Source organism: Patagioenas fasciata, chromosome 7, assembly GCF_037038585.1.
Source record: "Patagioenas fasciata isolate bPatFas1 chromosome 7, bPatFas1.hap1, whole genome shotgun sequence".
Lineage (NCBI taxonomy): Eukaryota > Metazoa > Chordata > Aves > Columbiformes > Columbidae > Patagioenas > Patagioenas fasciata.
In genome coordinates, this window is record NC_092526.1 from 32,563,196 (window position 1) to 32,587,298 (window position 24,103).

General features: G+C 41.9%; 1 protein-coding gene across 7 annotated transcripts in view; it reads right to left on the reverse strand.

The window, feature by feature from the left end:
- Positions 1-13,477: 13,477 nt before the first annotated feature.
- The window catches only part of IKZF2 (IKAROS family zinc finger 2), a 117,089-nt gene continuing 106,463 nt past the window's right edge, over positions 13,478-24,103 (reverse strand). For all 7 annotated transcript variants that reach the window (XM_071811278.1, XM_065841009.2, XM_071811279.1 and 4 more), the window contains one exon: positions 13,478-23,601. In XM_071811278.1, the coding sequence (XP_071667379.1) occupies positions 22,877-23,601 (725 nt within the window). In that variant the 3' untranslated portion in view covers positions 13,478-22,876. The remainder of the gene's footprint in view (positions 23,602-24,103) is intronic.

Sequence of the window (24,103 nt, forward strand, 5' to 3'; positions counted from 1 at the left end):
TTTCTCACACCACACATTCTATAGCCAGGTGCCCCAGTTTCCCCTCTGCTGTCAGACATAGACAATCCCCTGAGTGCAAAAGAAGAAGCTGGGGGGAGAATGAGCCAGCAAAGCCCACTGAAAATGGAGTGGAGGATGCCTGGGAGGAGCAGCAGACAGCAGAGGGGACCACAGCTTGGAAAAACAGAGGAAACCCAGGCAGACCAGGACCACCAGGATGGCTCCATCACTATCCCTCATCCAGCAACTTCCCACTGCTCCCTCACTGCAGTCATCAGCACCTTTTGTGCAGGGAGATGCTGTTCATCAAGTCCTCTCGGGCTTTGGCACAAGCTCACGCAGTCGACACTGGCAGAGGTGCTGGAGGTTAAACACCGCCCGCATTTGCCAAATCAAGCTGGGGAAATTCGTGTGGTAACTGCCTGCCACATTGCTTGGCTCCAGGCAGTGCAATTAGTCTCTCTGCCTAATGAGCATTAACCACGGGCACACAAACAAACACACCAAGCGTTTACATACAGCCGCAGAGTCTGATGGAGCAATAAACAGATGAGCTAAGCTGCTCTTTACGTAAGGATACATCTCACGCTTCAACACGGGACGGAATGCAATTTTTCTGCCACAAAGCATTTTCCGTGAGAAATTACAGGTGTGTTTCTCATGCCCAGAGAGAATAACAATAATTTTAGAATTCCTGAATTAGGCAAATCATTCATCCATGGGGAAAAAAAACCAAAACAAAACAATCTTGCCTGACAAGCTGCCACCTGAAACCAGAGGCAGGTTCTTGACCTAAAAGCAGCCCTCACCAGAAAGGCATCTGAAGGAGGTAAAAGGAAGCTCTTTGTTTTGGGAAAGATTATTATGGGGTTTTTTTCTTCAGAAGATAAATCACACGGACCTTTGAACCAGCTGCATGATGGGTAGGATAGCACAATGTAAGGAGTTCACACAGTACAATCAGAAAAGGATCATTTCTTTGCTATCTATATCCATAGCAAGACAAGTTCTGTCCTAAAGTACTTCCGCGAGGGCTAGAATATTATATAGAGGCCTGAAGCTGAAACATCTCAGGGCTGGATTCAAGCTTTTCCTTTTCATCCCCGCACAGCAAAATGCAGATGTATCTGGAAAATATTGCATCACCAGAGTTGCATTTCCCCTTTTGCTTCTTCACAAGTATCTCCAAAGGCAGGGAAAACACTACACAGCAGGCAACAAGGAGAAATAAAAGCATGGAAGGAAGCAAAACAACAGGCATCAATTAGGCTTTTGTTCGGCATTTTTTTCCTTCTAATGTGAATGGGAAGGAAAGAAAGAAATGAAAAAGAAAAACACCCTTATGTCAACATTTTATAAAAGCCCAGGCCTTTAAGAAGGCTGCATGTTTCACTCCCTACAGAATTAAGCACCAGTTCAATCCAACCACAAACTATTTTGATACAATCTGCAAAATTATTATTCTAGCTATTTTGATGAGTGCTGAATAATTAGCAAAACAGCACCTGAAAGTCCCCCTTTCTGCTATCCCGACCCTTGCGCATCCTGGCTCTAACACGAACCTCTCCCAGGGGCCAGGCAGGTGATTTCACCCCTCTTGCCCTGCAGCAGCAATGTTTGCTGGGGTGCGATGGGGAAACACAAACCATGGGACCAGGGACATTGCAGAGATCAACCACAAGCTGCCAGGATTTACTGTCGCTACCTGCAAAGGTGGCCTGAGCAGGTACAGGGTAAAGATGGGCCTTGTCCCCCTTGCACAGCAAATCTCCCCTGCAGACAGACTGCACATGAGAGTTAGACTCATTCTTGTCTCTGTGTGGTGGTGTTAGACTGCTTGGTCTCCTACAGTCCACTTCAGCTCTACATTTCTGTTCTTCTAACTTATTGCTGGAGTTAGATGAAAACTTGCATGGGGAGGAAAGGTGATAGAGTCACTTTTTTCACCTTTTTTGATTTATTTTTTTTTCTCAGGCACATTTTAGAATAACTTTATTCATGTCAAAACTCCCCTAGACCAACATAAATTCCTGGCTGGTACCTGCATTTCTGTGCATATACCAGCGTTTTCCAAATGCAAAAGATGAGGTGATTCCTCTCCTCCTTGGGCACAGAGCAGGTTTTCCCCCTCCCTCCTTGCTGTTCCCAATGCTTTTCATGGCATATTGTGATGCCATCACCTCTTCCCACCACGCAGTACAATTGCATGCACAGGTGAACTAGCAAATCCTACCCAGTCTATTAACCACCCATGGCTGTTTGGTGAGCTTTGCGAAATTTAACCGGTTTCCTCTTCTCCTCAATTTGGTACCCTCAGAGCTCGTAGTATCTCACTCCATCCCCTGAGACTCAGCGTCTGTGCATTATGGGATGAACCTCACCTGGGGTACAGATGGACATAGGTGGACCTCTGTCACCCTTCATCAGGTTTGCCTGTGGGCAAAAGCAGAGCCTAATAATTAAGTGACACTAAAAACAAGCCCCCATGGTGGAGGTACACAGCAGATTGTACTGAGTGCCAGGAAAAGTAGTCTATTTCTTTATATTTGAGGTCATTTAACAAATTCATCCCTCAGATGATATGTCTAAATATTGCAAACCTGTTCAAGCCTTACAATAATGTCAGAGGCTTTAAAACCTTTGAGTTTTTCACAAGAAGAGCTTAAACGGAGTCTCTGTAGCCTTGCTTGTCAGCAGCCCTGGCAATTGGGTACCAACCTGCTTGGTGCCAAAATGGGACAGGGCTAGTAGTCCCATCCCAGGTCTCAGAAAATAGGTGTCTGAGTTACATACAAGGCATGGCACAGAGATGGTGATCCCGGAGAGATGTGGCACCAGCTCCTTCCAGGTCTGGTCCAAGGCGCACTGGGGACAGAGGAGAAGAGAATGATTTATTGGGATCAGACAACTTCAGCCTTCTGTAACTATAAAAACAAGGGTTCCCATTCACTTGACGAATTAAGTAAAAAGGCAAAATCATTTCTGAGTTTAAGCAAATTCCAGCATATTTCAGCCAAAGCCCTGAGCACACCAAATGATGGGGAGGAGGAGGCCACGTTCTGTAACAGGAATCATCAGACATGCTCCACTTCCTTTGCTCTTTTCTGCTCACCAGATCTTTATCATGAGAGATTGCTCATGCTGTGCTGTTTCCTCTTTGCGTTACGATCTCCTGCACAACAGGGACTTCTCAGAATTTTAATGCTTAATAACATATTTGACCTTTTCATTAGTCCAGTTTTTGGTTGGCTTTCATGTTCACGTCATCTTTTTTTGGTGGCACACATCGCAAAGCGGGCAGAAACACGCACCGACACCAATTCACATAAGAAAACACTGTAAAAAACAGATTAACGTACTCCACAATTAGGTTTCAAAGAATTCAGGAATCATAAGAATTTGGGAAACAATAACACCTTTTTCAAAACAGAAGTAGTGCCAGGTGTGTCAGAGATGACTAAGTTTTGAATAAAAACCAGACGTACTTCTAATTTACTGGTAAAATTCAAGAAGTTAAATGAAACAGTATTATTTGGCATTGCTGGTGACCGAGCTCCATCTCTTACCGCTGTAGAAATGTAGGGCAAACAGCAGCAATACAAATATTAGCTAGTGATGGGACTCAAACACGACCACTTCTTGCCTCACTCTTTTTGACATTTCCCAAGAAACTGGGGCTAATGGTTTCTTTGCTCTTGTATCTCTGCTGCTGGTTTTCATTCTGTGTTATAATGCCCTTACCCAGGATAATCTGAATTTATTTGACTGCAGTATTTCACACAGTGGTGTATTAAAATGTTTTCCAAGAGCGTACCCTTTGGTTGTCTTTTGAAATAGACTTTAGACTAAATTGAGATACATTTATTGATTCCATAGGTATTGATTCATACTGGTTCAGGTGCTTATTTTGAAGTAAATACAGTGAATAAATTTTATTTGGAATACCGCAACTTTTTATATGATCCCATTCCACGTGTGAGTGATGTTCTGGCTTCCCTCACTTCTCCACAAAGATTTAATACTTGGTCCATTATTTTAATGAGGAGGGCAATGACAGCTATCAATTACCTGATGACAGTCACCAGATCAACCCAACTTGTCTCCTGAAGAAGACTACCTGAACCACATTTTGCATTCTCTGCGCATTTTCCACTGTTCACATTTTCCTAGAACTCCTCTGCAAGCGTAAGACATCCTTTGAGAAGAGAAAGGTTCTGCCTTTGGCCAAAATTGAGTTCTGTAAATTTGGCTTGAGGTGACATGTCAATCAAGCAATCAGGGCTGTGTCTCTGGAATCTTGAGTGGTACCTGATGCTCCAAACAAGACAGTAGGAAATCTTTTGACTTTCATAGTCATGTTACCTCAAACTCCATGCCACAGGTCATCATTTTTGCACATTGTATTTCTCCATATGTGCATACAGACCCCCAGGCCTCCTACATATCTATATACACGTTGAAAAATAGGTATACACATACATTACATTAGGAAACAAAATAGATGGAAGAGGTGAGAAAGAGAAACGTCCCTTTTCCTTTCCACCCTGAAATAAAGGGATTAAAATTAGCGGCTGCTACACTACTAGACATGTACAAAGACAGGTTTGGTGCCTTTATCTAGTCATCACTGCTTTACAGATACAAGGGCCTGTTATTTCTATACGATGTTTCCCCTGGTGTGACAAAAATCTCTTTCAAAATGTTCCCAGCCATGGTTTGAGGCTTCCTTGCTCAGGGCTGGTAGATAAGGCAGCTCCCCATCGCTACACGTGCTGCGAGCAGGGAGCAGAGCCCAGCAACTGGCGCCAACCGAAAAAGGAGCTCAGCCCTGATCTTATCTGCCTGGCGCGTGCAACACCCCACCTTGCTTCACACGGGCACCCTGTTTCCCAACGCTGCCATGATCTGTGCACAAGAAAAAGACATTTGTAACTGTGAGGGTGGCCAAACGTTGGCACAGGTTGTTCAAAGAGGTTGTGGGGATTCCGTGCTTGGAGATACTCAAAACCCAGCTGGGCACAGCACTGGGCAACCTGCTCTACGTGACCCTGCTTGACCAGGGAGTGCGGATCTTTTGAGGTGCCTGCCAACCTCAACCATTCTGTGATTCAGAAAACTCCAGCCTGACTCAGAGCACAGTTACCAAAAGGGACTTTGGCAATGACACAAAGAAGATGGTTACTCTAACATAAGTACAATTCACATTGTGTTAATACCAATTTGCCCCTGTCACCCACCAAGACCGAAGAGTGATAGATCCTGTAGAAACTCAGAAAGGAAGATGTGACTCCTTTCCTCTTTCTGCTCCCTTGTGTAGACAAAATTCCATGGCAATATCTGGAGAAGCAATGCTCTGATCAAAAGCCTGTTTCAGTCTTCATACTGTTTAAATTAAATGTCACGTGTGGGATATATTAATTATACTGGTTCGCAGCACAAATCTCAGGTTTTGTTTTTCCCTCTCTCCATTTTCCCCTAATGAAGCATCAGCTGGTGCCTTGTGAGTAGAAGAATATGGGTATCATCTGGGTGGAGTGAGTGATTAGCAATGAATTAATTGTACAGTGACAGGGACTAGTAAGAACACAGGAGGTGACAATTAAAAGATCTGTGACACATGGCTGCAACTCAGTATGCCAGCATAGCGAAATCATAACTCCATTCTGGCTAAGTAAAGCAGGTTGGATTCTTCCTCTCCACCTGTGAATGAATGCACGGGGAAAAAAAAAAAAAGGTGACAGGGTGAAATTGTCCTTGGGAAGCAGCGGGTGTAATGGTGACACTTCATATAATTAATGAAAGCAATGTAGGTAAATGCAAGAACGCAAAAAGCTGTGTGCCATGTGAAGATATTCATTAACTGATTTACTTCCTTGTTTTGCCATTTCCCAAAAGCAGAACCTGGCAACAACACCTACAAGTTGGATGTGCACATGATTACACCCCTACTTTGCTCTCCTTGGAGCTGAAACTATATAGTCAGGTAAGCATCTTGTCACCTGCACCTTGGTTGCCCTCTAACCACTCCCTTAAACTGGTCTGGGGAGGAAGGGGAAAACCCTTATGTTAGGCCCTCTTCATAACCATGACTTGAACTGCAGGGTCTATGGTTTCATCTCCAGCAGCCTGTCCTGGAGAGTCTAGAGTCCCAAAATTTAACACACTTACAACTGCCAGAATTTTCATCCTTCCTTGTTTCACCAGGCCATCCAGTGGCAACATATAAACAGGGTCATATCTATCACACTGCTGGATTTGTTTGCACACAGATTCAGGGATAAGAGCATTTTCTGAGCAGTCCCTACCATGTTTTGCAGAACAGACGTATTCACGAAAATCAATATTCAAATAGGAAACCAGACTGAATTCTGCATAACTACACATGTGGTGGCTTTCCAAGAAACTATCTCAATTAACACTAGCCAGCTCCAGCTGATAAAAACATTTTGAAAGATAATAATTCACTAGGAAATGGCTTAAAAGTACCAGCTTAATTCCAAACAAATTAACAAACAAGCATGCATTGGTTGTACCTGTCACTGGGCTGAATCTGAGATTTAAGAGAACACATTTACTGCCTCGACTACCTATAGTTCTGTACTTTTCAATTTTTTGAAAAGGTGAGCACTAGTGGATTGTTGTACTTGCTATTGATTTCATAGAAATTGCTTTGGATATGGAAAACACATAACACAGTTTTGGGGTTATTTTTTAAACCGGCAAAGAAAACAAGGTGATAAGCATCAAATTATATTAAAAACCTTCTCTTTCTTAGGAGGTTCTTAAAAATGCTTAAAACCTAGTAATTTATATGAATCAAATACACTAGAAATACATTCTTAAAGCTTTGCCCATAGATAATTTATCAGCTGATTAAGAATAGAGATTTCTCTCCTAATTATGAGAGCATGGACCACTTGAAGAGTTTTTCAGATTAAAAGAAAGTGAATATTATTCATTAATCAAGTCTCCCTGCCTTCACCCCAGCTCTGCTAAAAGCAGAAAGGTAAGTGGGTCAGGAGAAGGGTTACGGGTGATGCTGCAAGACCAGAGATAAGCCATCAGGCAGTTGGAGGGGAAAGCATTTTATCTAGAATAACAGGCCTGACTTTCGTTCCATCGAGATAAGCACTAGAGCTTCTCTATGTGGGGAAACAGCCCAAAATAGCTGTTGTGGAATACCCCTGCCTGAATACCTCCTGAGACAGATACATGGTGCTTTGCACTAAACCCTCTTTTTGGTCCAGTGTGGAACAGGATAGGTCAAGTGGTGCAAAGGCTGTGAGAATGACAAATTAGAAGGTACCCTGAGCGAGAAGCAGTAAAGGACTGCTGTGTTGTAAATTCCCCATTTGGCTGATTCTATCACCATTTTCCCCTAAAAAGAAACTTCGGGTTAGGAATTCTGGCACTGTGTAAGTTTGGTAGTGGAATGAGGCAAATGACTACAGAAAAAGTTGTGTCAGAGGTCACCCATGGTTTATTCCACCCAGCTTAGATGGGCACAAATCAGCCTGAAATAACAGCCAAGGTTAACGGCGTGGATCTCAAGGAAGTCTCAGCAACGTGGCAATACATGTGATGAAATGGAGTGTGCAGGCAGTGTTGCAGTAACCTGAATTTGGCAGGACAGAAGAGCTAGAGGTCACTAAAATATCAGTAATTTCACATAAAGCTGAATGAACTGGGTAGTGATATTATCTTCAAAACTGTTCCTTCCTTAAGAGCTTAAGTTTTCTTTTATAACTGAGTCTACACCAAACCCAGAAAGTCCTTCACCTTTCATCTGTTACATAGAGTTGTCTCCTAAGAGCAGTTGAAGTGTCTTGCACGGAGTGCGTGACACCACCTTAATCTTAAAAACTTCTATTCCAGCAGATATGACCAGCATAAAAATGGTATGGTATTGACACCATTGTAGCTTTTCTCCTCTCTGGAGAAAACATAAAAATCAATGATCACATATTAAATGGATCACAGCCCATCTATGTACTGGAGAGTTTTCAATAGAAACTGCAAATAGGGCATCATCCACCTGCAGTTTTTCTAGCAAGGTCCCACCTAGATCTGGTTTTGACCCAGATCAATAAATATTTTATCAAAAGGTCTAATAAAAAACCCACAGAAATAGAGCCGGTAACGGTGGCAGATAAGGCAGATCTGTGACAGCATGATAAAGACCAGAATGTCAGTTAGGCAAAGCCATCTGGATCTCTTGGGTAGCTGGACTCATTTGACCAAGATGTGTTTTAGCACATCTAGACTCCAAATCAGACACCCAAGGACCAGAGATGTTGGTCGCATTTGTAAGGAGGAGAGTTGTATTCTGAAAAGCAGTGATTCAACCAAAGCTCAGAAGTCAGCTAAACACAGGGTAAAAGTGCAATGCACAGTTGCAAGCCCGGCTCACTTTTCAGTACTCCAAAGTACTGAAAAGCCATTTATAGGAACACGAAGATACGTATCTCCATATCGTTATATCTCTGTGTATATACTCATGGAGAATAGTCCCCAGAAGAAACAGCAAGACAGGTACTAGAATCCTGTCTCCAAGTCTGTTATCCATGGTTGAACAAATAAAGGAGTCCTAATAGTATTACAAAAATACCTGTGGACTTCTGAAAATGAAAATCAGCTTGGTTTCATTTTATAATTAGAAGCTAAAACCATTAGTGCTAGCTAGGACCTATTTTTGCCCTGTGCTAGAACACCACCTCATTCTGAAGGACTTCTAAGAACTAACATGATGCAAATAATCAATATCAACCTGAATTGATTTAAACCTTGTTGTGTTCTAGTGTCTACTAACAAATTCTGCTTTCTTACTGGAAGAAAGAGGGGGAAAGTTGAAGGCAAATAAAGAGAACGTTTGACTGAAGAAATTAATTTTTAAAAAGAATTCCCAAGAAAAAGCACTTTAAATGCCTTATCATGGCCACAGAGCAGCAGCATCATGCTTGGTCTGTACTGCAGGCACCCGCACTGTGCATTTTCTGCTCTGGAAACACAACCATCAGCCAAACACTAGACATTTCTGCCACTTCAGCAAAAGGAGAAGCTTTTCAAGCTGGTAAGACCTTGTTTGTTTTCAGGTCAACCACTGAAACACCTCTTTGCTAGATAACAACATAAAGAGGTATCCGAAAACAATTATATTCCATGCCTTTCTTAGTACACTGGTCAAAACGGTCAAGCGTGGCCATCAGTTCCAAGTATGCAGCACACGACATCTGAACTTGAATTTTCATGGAGACCAATGACTGACACCAGCCACAGCCTCAGGCACAAGGGCTCTACGTGCCTCAAGCTAACCATCCAAATAAATAATTTAAAAAAATCTGCAATGACTCAACTCTTAGATGTCTGGATTTATCTGTAAATGAGATATAGACTGGACTGACAACTAAAAGTCAAGTTCCACTGCAACAGGCAGATTCTGTGTCATAATCCCCCATTTTGGTGGTTATAACAGCTCTCACCAGAACCTGTACAGATGAGAGGACATGCTTAGGTGAGGGCACATCCCTCAGCACACTCACAGCAACCCAGGGAGCCCAGAGGAGCACTGGCATCTACCAGAGAACCAGGGTAAATCAGCTTAGCTCCTGCCAGGCCACTCAGATCTGTAGCCACCGGGGATCCTGTCCCACAGGCCATGGAGCCCCTCGCGCCTTACATAGCAGCTCCTCCTTCCTCAGATGGGACCGGCTCACTAAAAGGGTTTGGTGAGCGAGAGCATCTGCGGTATAGCTGGTAGGAGGTGACCAAAATGCCTCTTCACAGCTTGTGTGAAAACACAGCTGCGTTTCGGGCACGTCTGCTGCGGCTTGTGTGGAAATGAACACAGCTTGATGACTTTGCTTGAGTCCAACAGCAACCGTAGAGCTCCCTTTTGTAGATTAGTCCTGTTTCTTCACTGTCATGAATCACATTCAGAGGCAAACCTTTAAGCTTGTCTCTCTCTTTTTTTTTTTTTTTTTTTTATAAAGTCAGTTATCAAGAGACAGGCAGTAGCAGGCTACCATAGACTAATTCAAAATGGGAAGCCAGTCAGATTTTCCAACTAACTGATAAAAACAAATCAACCCCAGAAAGAAATACCTCTACTCATTTCAAAGAAAAAAAAAAAAAGAAAAAGAAAAAAAGAGAAAAGCTTCAAGCAAGATCTCTTTTTTTCCATCTCGGAGATTTCTGAGAGTGCTTTGAATGCTTTATTTTAGCAAGGAATAAAAGTCCCTGCTCCTGATAGATTGCAGCGTTCTCTGCCCTGAAGACAGATCAATATTGCAGATCACAAATAAAATAGTCAGAAGGATTGAAAACAGGATTTACAACTGAATAGCTACCACACCTACATGAAAATAATAATTTACATTCCTCACCACACCCTATAAACTACACACAGACAGCCTGAAACAGGAAAAGTAAGAAAAATAATGGGAAAGAGCAGCAAATAGTGTCTTGACATTTTTTGAACTGATATGAAAACAGGAGTTGAGGGCAAGGAAGTATTTCCTCTTGAAACCAAACAAAATAACCCAGAAACCGTCAGAGGGTTTAGAGCTTCAGGCTTTCTTATCAAGGAAAAAAATGCCCAAACCCGCCCAAATCTATGAAAAGCAGTCACTTTCCACAGAGAATGGGTTCATTGAAAAGCAATTTTCTGTTAAAATCAGTTTTGACAGGGAAGTTTCATCTGGGCTGAGATGTTGGATGCCAGAGAACCATTTGCCAGGAATAAAAATAAGCATTTAGATCCGAAGGGCTGGGTTGCCAGGGTTTAAGATGACTTCTTGCCTGGGGGAGAGGTTCCTCCGTCCCAGGGACGGCCGGTGACAGATCAGAAGGGATAGAGGTTCACGATTTGTGTGGGAGTCTTGAATAATCTGTTCCTATTTTAATGTGAACATGGGTGGTAACATGGAATTACAGCGTGCGGAGGCGAGTTGGTGTGTGCGGATTAATGAAAAATAATGAGATAATATTGAGCATTTATATATGGTCTCATTAGAAGGGCTCGGTTACTCCACTGACAGAAATCCCTAGGAGATGTTGTATTCTGGGGCTCCATCCCTAATCTCTACACCAGGAATTAATAGGACATACAGAGACCATCTCACGAGTATATTCCTTTGAAAAGAGCTTTCATTCTTAGTCTTAAATTTTAAGCGACCTGAGTACTTACACCGTAATCCTTTCAACTCATATTTCCTTGAATCCAGAAGTCATTGTGGCTCCTAAGGTACTCTGCTGTGAAAAAAAAATAAACACTGATAATTGCATGCTGGAAATTATGACATGCTATTACAATGCACCAAGAAGAGACAAAAATAAGTGCTGAGGGGCAGAAGGGTAAAGCTGGGTTTATTGAGGACTAACTGCATTATGATTGACTAAAGAGAAAGAAAAAGAGAAAAAAAGAAGAAAAAAGAAAAAAATAAAACACAAGCATGTTCAAACTGCAATCCAAGCAAAGTTTATTTTTAGTCCCTCGATTACTGCGAGTTTTGAGGGCCTATTGTTGCCTCCCATTAAAATGGTTCTGTTATACACTTTGTGGTGTCTTGGTGGGAAATGATTCACTGGAGGGCTGGGGTTTGACATCTGAGCACAGAGATGGAGAAAAGCTTATTTTGATTCACCATGTTTTAAAAACACAGATTTACCCTCAGAAGAAGCTTCAGCAATTTCTTGAAATCACTGCATAAAAATAGGAATATTCGCACTATAGAAGCAAAATCCAGGAAACAACTCTATTAACTGGCAAAATTATATTGGTTTTGGTAAAGTTACCGAAGGTATTTGTCAGAACACACTGCTCAGAATTCACTTGTGTTGTCACTGCCTGTTGGTGACAAGGGGAATTTCGGCTTAACGCCAAGGCACTGGACAGGCAGGTCGCTTACCTGGCTACGAGACTGAAGGCTGATGTTGCAGTTTAAAAGACCCGCTGTGATTACACCATTTGACCCAGTAAGAGAGAAAACTCTGAAAAATTTTGAAACCACTCGCCTCCCATAGACCAAATGAAGACTCGATGATGACAGCATACGCAGACATTCGTCTCCGGAGTAATTTTTAAGTCTCTGTTTCTGTAAAGCAGGAAAAAGCTGTTTTCAACAGAGTGAGGGTTACCCAGAAAAAAAAATGATGCGGGGGAAGGACTAGACACAATTCCCTGTTGCTTGGATAGAGTTGAAGGGGTGAGGTCAACCTGCCCTGTGTTTGCAGCTGCTGACAGCGTGATCTAGAGAAATAGGTGGTGGTACACCATGGTGTGACTCTCATCCAGACACTTCGACAAGCACTAAAAGCACACTGGTCCTGAATCACAGCCAGGAGATTCCTAAGACTCTTGTCAATAATAACATGAGGCCATACACAGAATCTCTCTCCTGCAAATGACTCAGCAGCCTTAATGCTTATCCGTTCTTTAGATTTTGCCTATGAGCTCTCCCGCCATCTTCTCAGATCCTCATCTGAAGCCAATGACAAGAGGATGACCTTCTCCAGTAAGTTTGGGGACAGGACCTTGAGTCGGTCAAGCCAGTCATTTTTGTCTTACAACGGCACAACATGATTTCTCATCTATGCATTGAATATTTATACTGTCCCATTAGCTGAATCTTGGGTCTCTTTGAAGGAAAGCCAGTAATCTGGCAATCCGGAGTGAAGGAAAATGGGCAATTCTGCTTATCTGACAGAAGCAGTCCTCAGAGACAACATTCATCAAACATGACTTAAAGGAAGATCAAGTTTTACTCAGATGCTATCTGAAGGAGTTTCCATTATCATGTCAACGACGAACAGTTTTATTATGGGGAGAGGCTGGTCAATCTTTAATCAAGATTTTACAAGTGGTTCTTAAAACAAACAACAAACAACTTACGAAGTTTCATGAGATGATCTTTTTATTCTGGAGAGTTTGTACCATGAACGCTACCAGATTGATAGCTGAGTTACGAAAGAAAGAACAAGTTAGGCAATGTGAACTACCCAATAAATCCCTACTGGGAAGATCATCTCTGGATATAACAGAGAACTCATCCAAAAAAACATGGGGACGGAAGGGTTCAAAGGAATTGTTTATGTGGTGCAAGTATTTTTCAGAAAAAGTTGAACCTTGGGCTACTAACTCATTTCATGGCAGACCAAGTGGCAGGTAACCAATGCCACAATTTTACATAGTAGGACCTTAGGGGGAATACTTCTCTAATTTCACACTGAAGCTGATGAAAAGAATGTCATTAGCTTCAAGGGGTACTGAAGTGGATCTGCACCCAGTTCACCAGTCTCATAACCTGCATTCATAACCCTAACTCATAAGGCATGCAGTCTCTAGTTAATTAATAGGATTTCTTTTTGGGTAGAAATGCGATTCGTTTGAGGTGCCAAATTGCCATGTGTGTTTTCCTGCTGCAAGAAAGAAAAATGTATGCATACACCAATGTTTCCAGAAAGCTTGAATGGAAAACCCTTTCATGTCAGAAGTTTATTTTTATTGGTAAAATATTAAATAATATACAGAATTAAAAACTGCACTTACACTTCTGAGAAGAAATAATTCTTGGACAAATTATATGCTTGTTCCTGAGATTCCCTACATTTATTCCAGTAGCTGTGCACTCAAGACAGTACAAACCTTTATAATATAATCCTTTTCACAAAGTATTACAAAGTTTCTGCAGCTTCTTTTATTTATACACACATACAGACTCACACTCTCACATGGCTGTACAACACTCACACATGTACAGAGTACACACATACAGATGTGGAACCATATGTATGCATGTATACTAAGAAGAAAAAAAATAATAACAAGTTCCATAGTTCAGTCTACAGCGGCAAAACTTTTTTAGCGAGGGGGTACAGGTTTACATTAGGGTTGCTCACATGCACCACTGTCATAGTGATCATTTCTGAACTCCTTTTATAAGGGGACATTCCAATGACCATGTAAAGCAATGGGACAATTCCCAGTGTCTTCACTGGCTTTTGAAATAAACTCTGATTTCTATTTATTTATTTGTTTAAAAGATTCCTCAATTTGAGCTCAGAACATACGTTGCAGAACTGAAAAAACCAATCGTAACCTGGGAGACAAGTGGTCATTTGCCAGATTATTCACCCGGCTTGCTTCAGAAAAACAGTACTGAAGTGGGCAGAATGCAACTCTGTACAAGTCCGGGAAGATGCTGTGACAAAGGGGTCAGAGCCCAGAGCCTGAAATCCCGCTCACAAAAGGGTGCGAGCTTTGCTCCGATCCCACTGCCGCAGTGCGGGCCCCGTTCATGTGGGGACCTCAACATCCTACGCGAGGTTACCAGAATTTGGCCCTAGGAGCACGAGAACCCACAGGCAACCATGACAGTCACCCACCGAATGCATTTTTCCTCTTGAATGCAAACACAAGAGTCTTGGAAATAATTTTGGCAAACAATCAGAACGGGATACAGTCTCCTCACCTGTGTTATGATTAAAAAGAAATATCTTAAATATAATTTTAAAAGACAAAAGTGGCTACTGTGCATGCGCAGTAACTGCCTTTCAAAGAAATCTCCATGGGATTTTTTAAATTTTATTCTGTACCTAAATACATATTTACAGAACAGTGGCTTCAGTCTACTGGGGGGTGGGGGAGAGAAGGCATTAAAAATACACTATATATAAATATGTATGATATGTAAAACAAGTCCCATTAAACTTATGTAAGACAAGGGCAACTCTAAAGAAGCTTTTCTGGTCTCTCAGGTAGATAAAGGACATGAGTCCTGTAATTCTTACACAGGTAAATCTCTCGCATTAGAGTAAATGGGAGTTTCACCCTAGCTAAGAGATTAGGCCTAATCCAAAATCCATCATCAAAGTTAACAAGAGTCTCCACTGAGGGGGTTTTGGATCAGACCAAAAGATTTTTTTTTTTTGTTATTTTTAATAAACATCAATATTAAGTGCTTTTCTTAAAAAGAAAGCTGCAATTAGAAAAGAAAAGGAGGGAAGAGGCAAGAACGGGTATGTCCTTAATTCATACTCTGGATATGTTTCAATGTCAAATAAAAGCAGGAGTTAAGGTAAGGGCTTTAGCCTTAACTTACAGTTGCTCACCTTTTGTCAGTCACAATCTCAATTTACGGACTTACTTGAATCTTATATTTCAATGTATTTAAGACAGAGCATTTTGTTTCACTGATTTGTGTGGACTGAGGAAAGAAAAAAGAAACCATTGTACATTAATAAATGTCAGGGAAAGTATTGCACTTGAACAGAAAATAACCCAAAAAAGTGGTTTTGTTACCGATTTTTTTTTTTTTTTTAACTAACATAAACAAATCATCCATGTCTGCAATGAGCGTGTTTAGAAAGCAAAATCCAAGAATGAAGCACAAGAAGCAAATCTGGGGTTGGTAACCCCACCCTGGAATACAACAGTAGTAAAACTTTTTTTAAAGCATTTTCTTTCAACAGAAAAAAAAAAAAAATTATATGACTTTTTTACTTTACAATTTTAAATCTTTCTAAACATTTGCATTAAAAGTTTCCAGTTTCTCATAAAAAGATAGACATTTTAGGAAAAAAAAATACAACCAGAAAATAAAACCAACTAAAAACGAAGGCAAATATACAGTATTATAATTACATCACTGTGGAGTCACTTCAGAAGGTACCCTAGATCTTTAAAGTGTTACAAAGAATACGTACCTTAATATTTTTTTCTCAAATCAACTATCTTTTTTTCTTTTTCCTGTTTTTAATACAAAACTACACTTGAGTACAAAAATATGTAAACAGACTGTACAGCCAATGAACAAAAAAAACCCCAGAAACAAACCCCCAGGCCCCTAGACAGCCCAAAGCTACAGGAGATAGGAGCAGGCCCAGACTTAAAGCTCAGAGAAGGAAAAGGGGGAGAAAGAAAGAGAAAAACCACTGAAAACCAGAGGAGACTGCTACAGTGGCAGAGGAAGCCAACATGTTCAAGCTCTGAGGACACTTGACAATTCGTCAAATAATTGATCACAGTTTCAGAATCTGAACGACTACAAAAATAACCAAAAAGTCCTTCCCTTGTTACAGTGTGTTCAGCAATGAACATCCATTTCCAGTAAGCAATGTCAAATCCCAGTAAGTGCATAGTAGGGGATTCAGTGACCTCTACCCCTTCAAGAAGCTTTTCTTATTCGATGTCACTTGAGGTAAAACTAAATGGCCCGATTTACTGCAAACTGGCCTCATTGTGCCAATAACGGAGTCGTGCTCTCCACCACGCCTTGCGGAAGGTGACCGTATTTTATCCATGATTGATAATAGAGACTAGAGGTACCGGTATTCCCGTACTGCCGGGTGAAAGGGATTAAGGCTACGACCCAATTGTACAGAAACACATCTTCACTGCACAGCCCTGCCAGCGAGTGCTGACAACCAAGACCGGACCAGAGCTGCCACGTCACACAGCAAGTAAGGCCCTGATCTTGCAAATATCGGTAATTCTCAAGCACACGGTCAACTGCAAAGCTCCTGTGTGCTTCCAGACCTCACTGAAGGGATGGCAGGAGGCTAATCATGTGCTTAAATGCTTTCTTGGGCTGCAGCACAGCCACCAAGATCAATACCTGGTGCAGGAAGGAGGCATCAGCACCAGCTTTGGATCAAGCTGCTGCCTTTCTGCAAACCGAGTACACATCATACGAGCCCCTCTCAACACGTGATCTGATCAACTTTGTTGCCATTCACTGTGTTAATGTACTTCACATACTGCTAGTAAATACATCACAGAATTTTTCTTTTGTAACTGTAGATAATAGTAGGTTTTTACTACAGCAATGTCTTTGTTGAAATGGATAGTTCTGTCCACTGATTAATTAGGTCCCATGATTTGTATGTAAAGGAAAAGCTTTTACAGAAGGAGTGAGCACGGGCTGTTCTCCTCCCAGATGAGGATCCACGCGAGCATACTGATAACCACCTTTCCGAAGGCTGGAAGCGAACAGGAAACAAGAATGCTTGTCTGCACGAACAACTGAAAAGCTAGGTGATTTAAATACATACCAGATTTATAGTTATCTTGGCCTCTTAAATGTGCAGCGTGGCAAAACATCAGCATACCACCTCCTCCTGACTGCCCCCTGTTCACTTCAGGGTCTCAGTGAAGAAGAACAGAAATCGCACACTGCCAGGCATGGTTGTACAAGGCTAAATTAGAAATCGGTGATGTTCTCCTTGGCTTGCAGGACAACTCAACGGGAAATATATTTACTACAAAGAAAATTCTGCCTCTTGTTTACATAGTTCCTCCTCCCGCACAGTCTCTGTGACGGCGGTGGGCCCAGAGCCCAGCAGAGGTGGAAGGAGCCGGCTTGGCCCCTGCCCTGCCATGGGCTTCACACCGTGCCCGTGCCGGCAGCCTCGGACACTGCTCCTGTACAAGGTAAATAACTGCAGCTGAAACTAGGTCACCAACCTGCCGGGGAAGTACCGAAACAATACTGCAATTTTCACCAAATCCTCACAGCTAATAAACCCCCATCAACTCTTCTACAGATCGACTTCTCTAATCTCTACATCAATTGGTGGCAGCAGCGCCACCATTTCCAAAAGACTTCTGTTCTTGCCGGATTTCTTTTTCCAATTGAAGCAAGTGGCAGATGCTTTAAAGTCTGCTCCTGTTTCTCAGTGGGAACTTAAAAGCACAGCAAAGTCCATTTGCAAGTGTTCTTAAAGCTGTGGAGGGGAAGAAACCAGGAGATGACTGCCCTAGCGCTGTGCAGCGGGGGGCTCTTGCAGCGAGTCCTGGTGCTGCTCTGGGGACGCTGTGTTGGTTGGGACCAGCTCTGAGACCAGCTCTGGCTGGATAGCTGGAATGCACTTCGCTGGGGTAATTTTCAGCCCTTCCCACTCCCAAAAGCCAGCTGAGTCCAGGAAATCTCCCAGCTAAGTGCTAAGACAGTCCCTGTCTCCGGGCCAAGCTGCTGAGGAGGGTGCAGAAGGGGAGCGGGATCTGCCGTGGGAGAAGGGATGTTTACTTTGGGTTGGATTTTGCCCTGCATTCTGAAAGGGTTATGGTAGGATATCATGAACAACGCCACAAACTTCCAAAACGCATTTGAAAAAGGCACATGTACAATAAAGCATATACCTAATTATACGGTACCATATAAATATAAAATATACTTCCTCAAAATCCCCAGCTGCCCTAGACCACAGGCCATGACCACCATCCTCTCTTGGTTTTAAACGATACTAAGCCAAGCTAAGATGCAAATTTCTAGCTTCAAAGCCAATTTGATAACACTTTTCCTAAAATCTCTCACTGAGTTTAGGTAACTCCAGTCTCAGTGCAGCCTCCCTTCTGCCTCCTTGTTATATTACAATGTACAGTGGGAGTTAAAGAATATTATTATACCTAGCAAAGGAATGCTATGACTGCAGCTCCTGTCCTTGGCTGAAATAAGCACCTTTCCCCAAATTATCTCTAAAGTTTCTTTTTGGAGGAAAAAGTGTCTGTTGTCTGGCTTATTTCAGATATGAAAAAGCCAGCTCAGAACCTAGACAACAGTAAAAATGTCCTATTAAAGGCCAGTTTTGTAGGGCTTGGTTTAATTCCTGGCCTCCTCTTCTGCCTGACAGCCCCAATTTAGGAATGCCCTTGTAAAAAGAAAAAAATTTGGAAACTTAAAATTGTTAATTTCTTCACCTTGTAGTAAATATACCTTAGTTCCACATAGCTATTTTGTGACCTGTGTCCTCACATTGTAGAAACTACTACCATTAAAAAAAAATTAGGCCAACTAACAAATTTAGATTCTTTCTTCCTAATACAGACCAGCAGAGGTTAATGCCTAGACACCTTTCACATCACATCAGAGATAGAAGCACTTTTTAAGGAGAATAAAATTGTTTTAATCCCATAAGTTACTGAGTGAAGAGCTGGCTTTACTGAAAAATGCTATATATTTTGATGTGCCCTCCTAACTGATTGCAAAGAGAGGTGGCTGTAAAATTCATTCGCCATAACAGCAGATATATAGATAATGCCCTTTGCTCCAAGAATATGGATCATACCAGGAGTAGAATAAGCAGTCACACTTCTATTCCAATTAATAGGCTTGTAATACTCTAAATTGAGTCAGAATCTTGCCATCTTTGATGCAAAAAGAAGTGAAAGGGTTTACTGGCAGGGACGTGTGCCGAAATGGCGCTTTTTTTTTTTTTAAATGAAAATGGGGAATGCTCATAGGAAGCCAGTTCTAAATTTGCAAATGCATGTTTTTAACCGGAAAGCTGATTCCAAGAATTTTAAGAGAGTCCAATAAATATCAGCCAGGTTCAATTTCCAACACCAAATACTCAGAATGAATGGATCCGCAGGCCAAGGATTTTCTACTGAAATTCCTAGTATGCTGTGAATGACTAATGAACTCGGCAAAACTCAAGAGCTTTTCTTAGAAATCTGCAGAGAGCAAGCAAGAAAAAAAAATCTCCAAGGTCCCGTTTTGCACACTTTTGTGTAGGGGCAAACTATTTTATATAAAGCTACCCAATAATTTTCAGTAGGAAGTGAATGTTCAAATAAATGCTACTCCAAAACTTTGTTCAAAATTTGAACTAGAATTTAATCTTTCACCTTTCCCTAGCTCTAGGATGGAAAATTTCAGTGACTGTTCAGAAAAGGACATTGACAATAAAAATTAATGCAATGCTTCAGCTACTTGCTGTCCAGAAATGCAGGTTTTTGGAAGATAACTAAACCAGCATCTCCCCAGTGCCTCCCCAGTTCTCTGTGTCTGTGATAGCAGGACATGGCAGTGCTCACATGCAAATCTCACATGTCACAAATCATTGGAACAAGAAGCTGGGCTTGACTGAAATCAGCTACAAAAACACTGAGCCTCCCTGTCTGGCCTTTTGAACAGCTACAGAATACACGCTACAGAAGGTATCAGTGAATGAAAGTGCACAGTGATGAACTGTATATAAAATTGCAGCCAATTAATCTGTGGATACACAAGAGGTTCTCTGCCTTTCCTGTACTGTGGTGCTTTCCCAAACACAAACATATCTTTTGACCACTTTTTCCCTAGTGCTAGCCATTCCAAGAAATCACAGTCCATTTATTTCCACTGACCAGAAGGGGGAGAATGGAATGTTGTACCCCCAAGACTGAAAGGAGGTAGCCAGCAACCCTTCTCTCTGGCTCAGGACAAGTCTTTCTGGAGTCTTGTGCAAGCCTAGGGACTTTAGGCCCAGCACCTTTCCATTTGCACATTGTCCTTAAAACACCTATTCTTGCCTCAGCAGAAAACAGTCACTTTTTTGAGGTATGCTGTAAAAGCAAGCCCCCTTTTCTGAATTTCCAAGCACATCGCGATGCAGAACACAGCTAGCTGCCTCCTAGACCAACCCTCATAGCTGCAGAGAATCAGTGGTACAGGATAAAAGCGATGTCCTCCAGCATCTCCCCCTTATTCTCCCGCACAAACTCCTTTGATTGCACCAAGTACAAGAAAATGAGAATGGTCTGAAGGACGGCAGCAGTTCATTTGCCTGAGTTCCCTTCGCATTAGGGCAAAGAAAGAAGGAGGGGGAGGAGCCCAACGACATTAAGAACAATGTTGGGAATAGGTCTTTAAATCTGTCTCTCCAAAGCCCGTATATTCCCAGCCTTGATAGCTCTCACATTACACAAGATGACATTTCTCTCCATATTGTATTATAATTAATAGGCTACTGCAAGACTTTACCAGCTCCTACTTAATAGCATTTCAGTGCTGGGAAGCAGTCATCAGGTAATCTGGCCATGATCTACTGTATCCTTTCTAAACACAGGTTCTAGCTGCCAAGAATGTCACCATAAAAAGATTTCAATCAATACCACTCAGCTTCTACTTTCAAATGCTCCAGGTCTAGGAAGAGAAGAAGAAAAAAACCCAGTACCCTCAAAACGAACAGCAAACTGGCATATGCATTGAGTATGCAGATTGAAGTGAGCAGATGGGAACTCATTATGGCCTGATCTTGCTCTCTCTTTTATACTTCAGTAACTTCACACTTTGGAAAAGGTCTCACCAAGCGCATGGAGACCACATGCACAGAGGGGGTTAAACCCATGCAGATCTTTCCATTTTCAAGCTGTGTTCTTGTTGCCAAACAAGAACATTTCAATTGTGATTGGTACAAACAGTTGGGTTTCAATGGCAATCTGTCACGTAGGTTTAAGCCCAGTTTTTACTGATCCAACCTGCAACTTGCAGGGTGGTTTGCTGGCTTTGTTATTTATTGGGAGAGAAAGAATGGAAACAAAACAGACTTTTTTTTTTTTTTCCCTTGTCCAGTCTGTAGTTCAAGGACTTGTTCTGGAGTTTGTTTCTCCATCTGTATTCCCTAGAGTGAAATTAATAAATCAGGAATAAAAGTGAAATCTGCATATCCAATTCAAAGCACAGCACCTGCATCTCCACCTATCACTTTTTAAAGAAGTAGAGAAGGTCATATGTGATGTTTGTTTGCAGGGTTTCTGTGCTCTCCAAGAGCAAAGGCTACCCAGCAAAATCAGCAAACACATCCACCCCTAAATTAAAGTAGAATTGATGACTTAAAACCAAGGAAGGTGCTGGTTCAGCAAATTAGCAAATAAGATGTCAACAAGATGAAAAAAATGGTCAAGACTCGAATCCTGATGTAGCTGATTCAATGGAGCTAAGAGGATTAATGCTGGCCAAAGACCTGGCTCCTAGTGTTTTCCCAGCTGCAAGTCTTAACTTAGACTGTTGCCAAGAGTTTAACACTGTGATAACAGAATGAGAAAGTATTTCTATAGATATACAGAAATATTTAATTATATCTAAAGAACACCTTGCTACTAGTACTTCTGTCATTATAAGATCCATAATTTTAAAACAAAATTATTTCAGAAGAGCAGCAGAACCTCTTGAGTAAACTACAGACTCTTACCCACTCCTAGGTCAATTACTGTTCTAGAAGCAAGTTTAAATGTTATTTCTAAATGCTATTTCTTGAAACATAGGGTGCAACTAAGTAAGTAAGGCTTCCAGGGTCTCTAAGAAGCCAGTGAGCCAACACATAAGCATGGAGTAACAGCAAATCAACAATTCTAAAAAAAAGGTGCTTCATAAGTTAAGGAAAATAAAAACACAAAGCCTCAGACTTACCACAGAAGGCCCTCAGACTTATGAATCTAAACTGCTGTAACGTGGAACAGTGTTAAGACATAATTTTTTTTTTTTGTTATATTCTAGAGGGACAATACACACTGAACCCAGCAAAAAAGCTCACCCTGGAAAGTAATCTTGAAAGGAATATTGACTTTTATTCATGCTCTTAAAACCCTAAGAGTTTTGCTTTAAAAATAATTGTTCATTCTGCAGAATAAAGTTCCTCCCTTCTCCTCCAGCCACTGAAACTCCATACTGCATCTACAAGTTTGAAAAAAGCTCTCCTCTGAAAAGTTTCTACCTATTTGTCTGAAATTGCAAATGAGTGGCATCTTGTTGGGACTTTAAAGCACCTAGCAAGGTTGAGTGAGATCCCAAAACAGGACACAATGTACAGCTGATTAAGACAGAAACAGACTGCCTTTCATTTCCCACAGAAAGCGATGCAGGTCACTCACCAAAAAGTGATGGCAACAACTAACCCCTCTTTTATCCCTTCCCTTCCTTCTTTCCTTTCTTAAGCTGGGCAGAGCAAGTGAGATTGGGTCTACAAAAAATAAGGTTAATAATAATTAACACCAACAACAACAGCAACAACAACAAAATAGGCGTCTCAATGTCCGAGGAAAAGTGGGATTGTAAGTGCAGTATTTCTTCATGTGCAGTTCTTCTACTTCATACGAGTCCCCTTTGGATGAGAAGGCCTAGTGGAATGTGTGCTCCCCTCGGACTATGTGTGACGAGAACTCATAGCGGTCCTGGCTTCGGTAGCCACAAATGTTGCACTCTAGCGGGTCCCGGTAGCCATGGCAGCCCATGTGGATGGTGTACATGACATGGTCCAGGAAAAGGACGCGACAGTGCTCGCACTTGAAAGCCCTAATCTGCTCTCCTTCTCCATTGATGACCTTGTAGATATCCTTTAAAGAGCCCTTAGGAGCTTTTGTGGCATCCAAAGCCTTGGCGTCCTCCTTCATATAAGCCGGGCTTGGCTTTCTCTTGGGATTTAAGGCAGAGTTTCCTTGGTAGGACTGATGGTCTTCGTGGCTGCTCTCTGAGTCAGTAGAATCCAGGCAGCTATTGCTGGGGGAGCCCTCTCTATCCTGGGTTCGACTCTTTGGTCTGATGAGGGAGATCGGGCCATCCATGTTGTTCTCGTGACTGTCAGCCGTTTCCCTGCTAATGGGCCTTTCTATCCTGTTCGGATGATAGACCTGAGCGTAAGCTGAGCTGATGACTGGGGCCACCTCTGCAATTGTGCTTGGTGTGTGCTGCATCAGAGGGTGAAGTGCCTCAGCTCCAAGGTAGGTGATTGCATTGTTGATGGCTTGGTCCATCATGTGAGACTGCATCAGCTCAGTCTCCTTCTCATAGGTGAGGTTCATGTCAAAGGGAATATCTGGATAGCCAAATCTCATGAGCTTTTCACCTAAGAGACAAGAGCAAATGAATGAGAAAAAACAACATATTCACTCCAAGGTTTCATTGCAAAAGGGGTGGGAAGAGACAGGAAACCCCTGACTTGGGGTGAAATTCCTTCCAATGTTAGCCTCCTTCTACTTGTTTACTGACCTCCTACAAAGTTTTGTCCTGAGATGGGTAAAACAGCAACCTCACCAACAGCTTTTTTTTTTTTTAATTCCAGATGAAACATGCAGCTGCAGCATCCTCCAGATCGATACCAAACCTTCCACTGAGCCTGGCTGTGCCCGTGCTTCAAGTTTGGAAATACATGTTAACTGGTAGAAAATGGGACTGAACCATTGAGGTCAGTGAAGCTCTGCCGGCTTATGCCATCTGACATACTCTTCCAAAATTTAAAGAGGCAGTGCCACAATGTCCCCTGCACGCCAAGCTGTCTCATACATACCTTTTACAACATGGCTGCATAGTCAGAAACATAAGGAACAGGTACAGAGAGATACTACAGT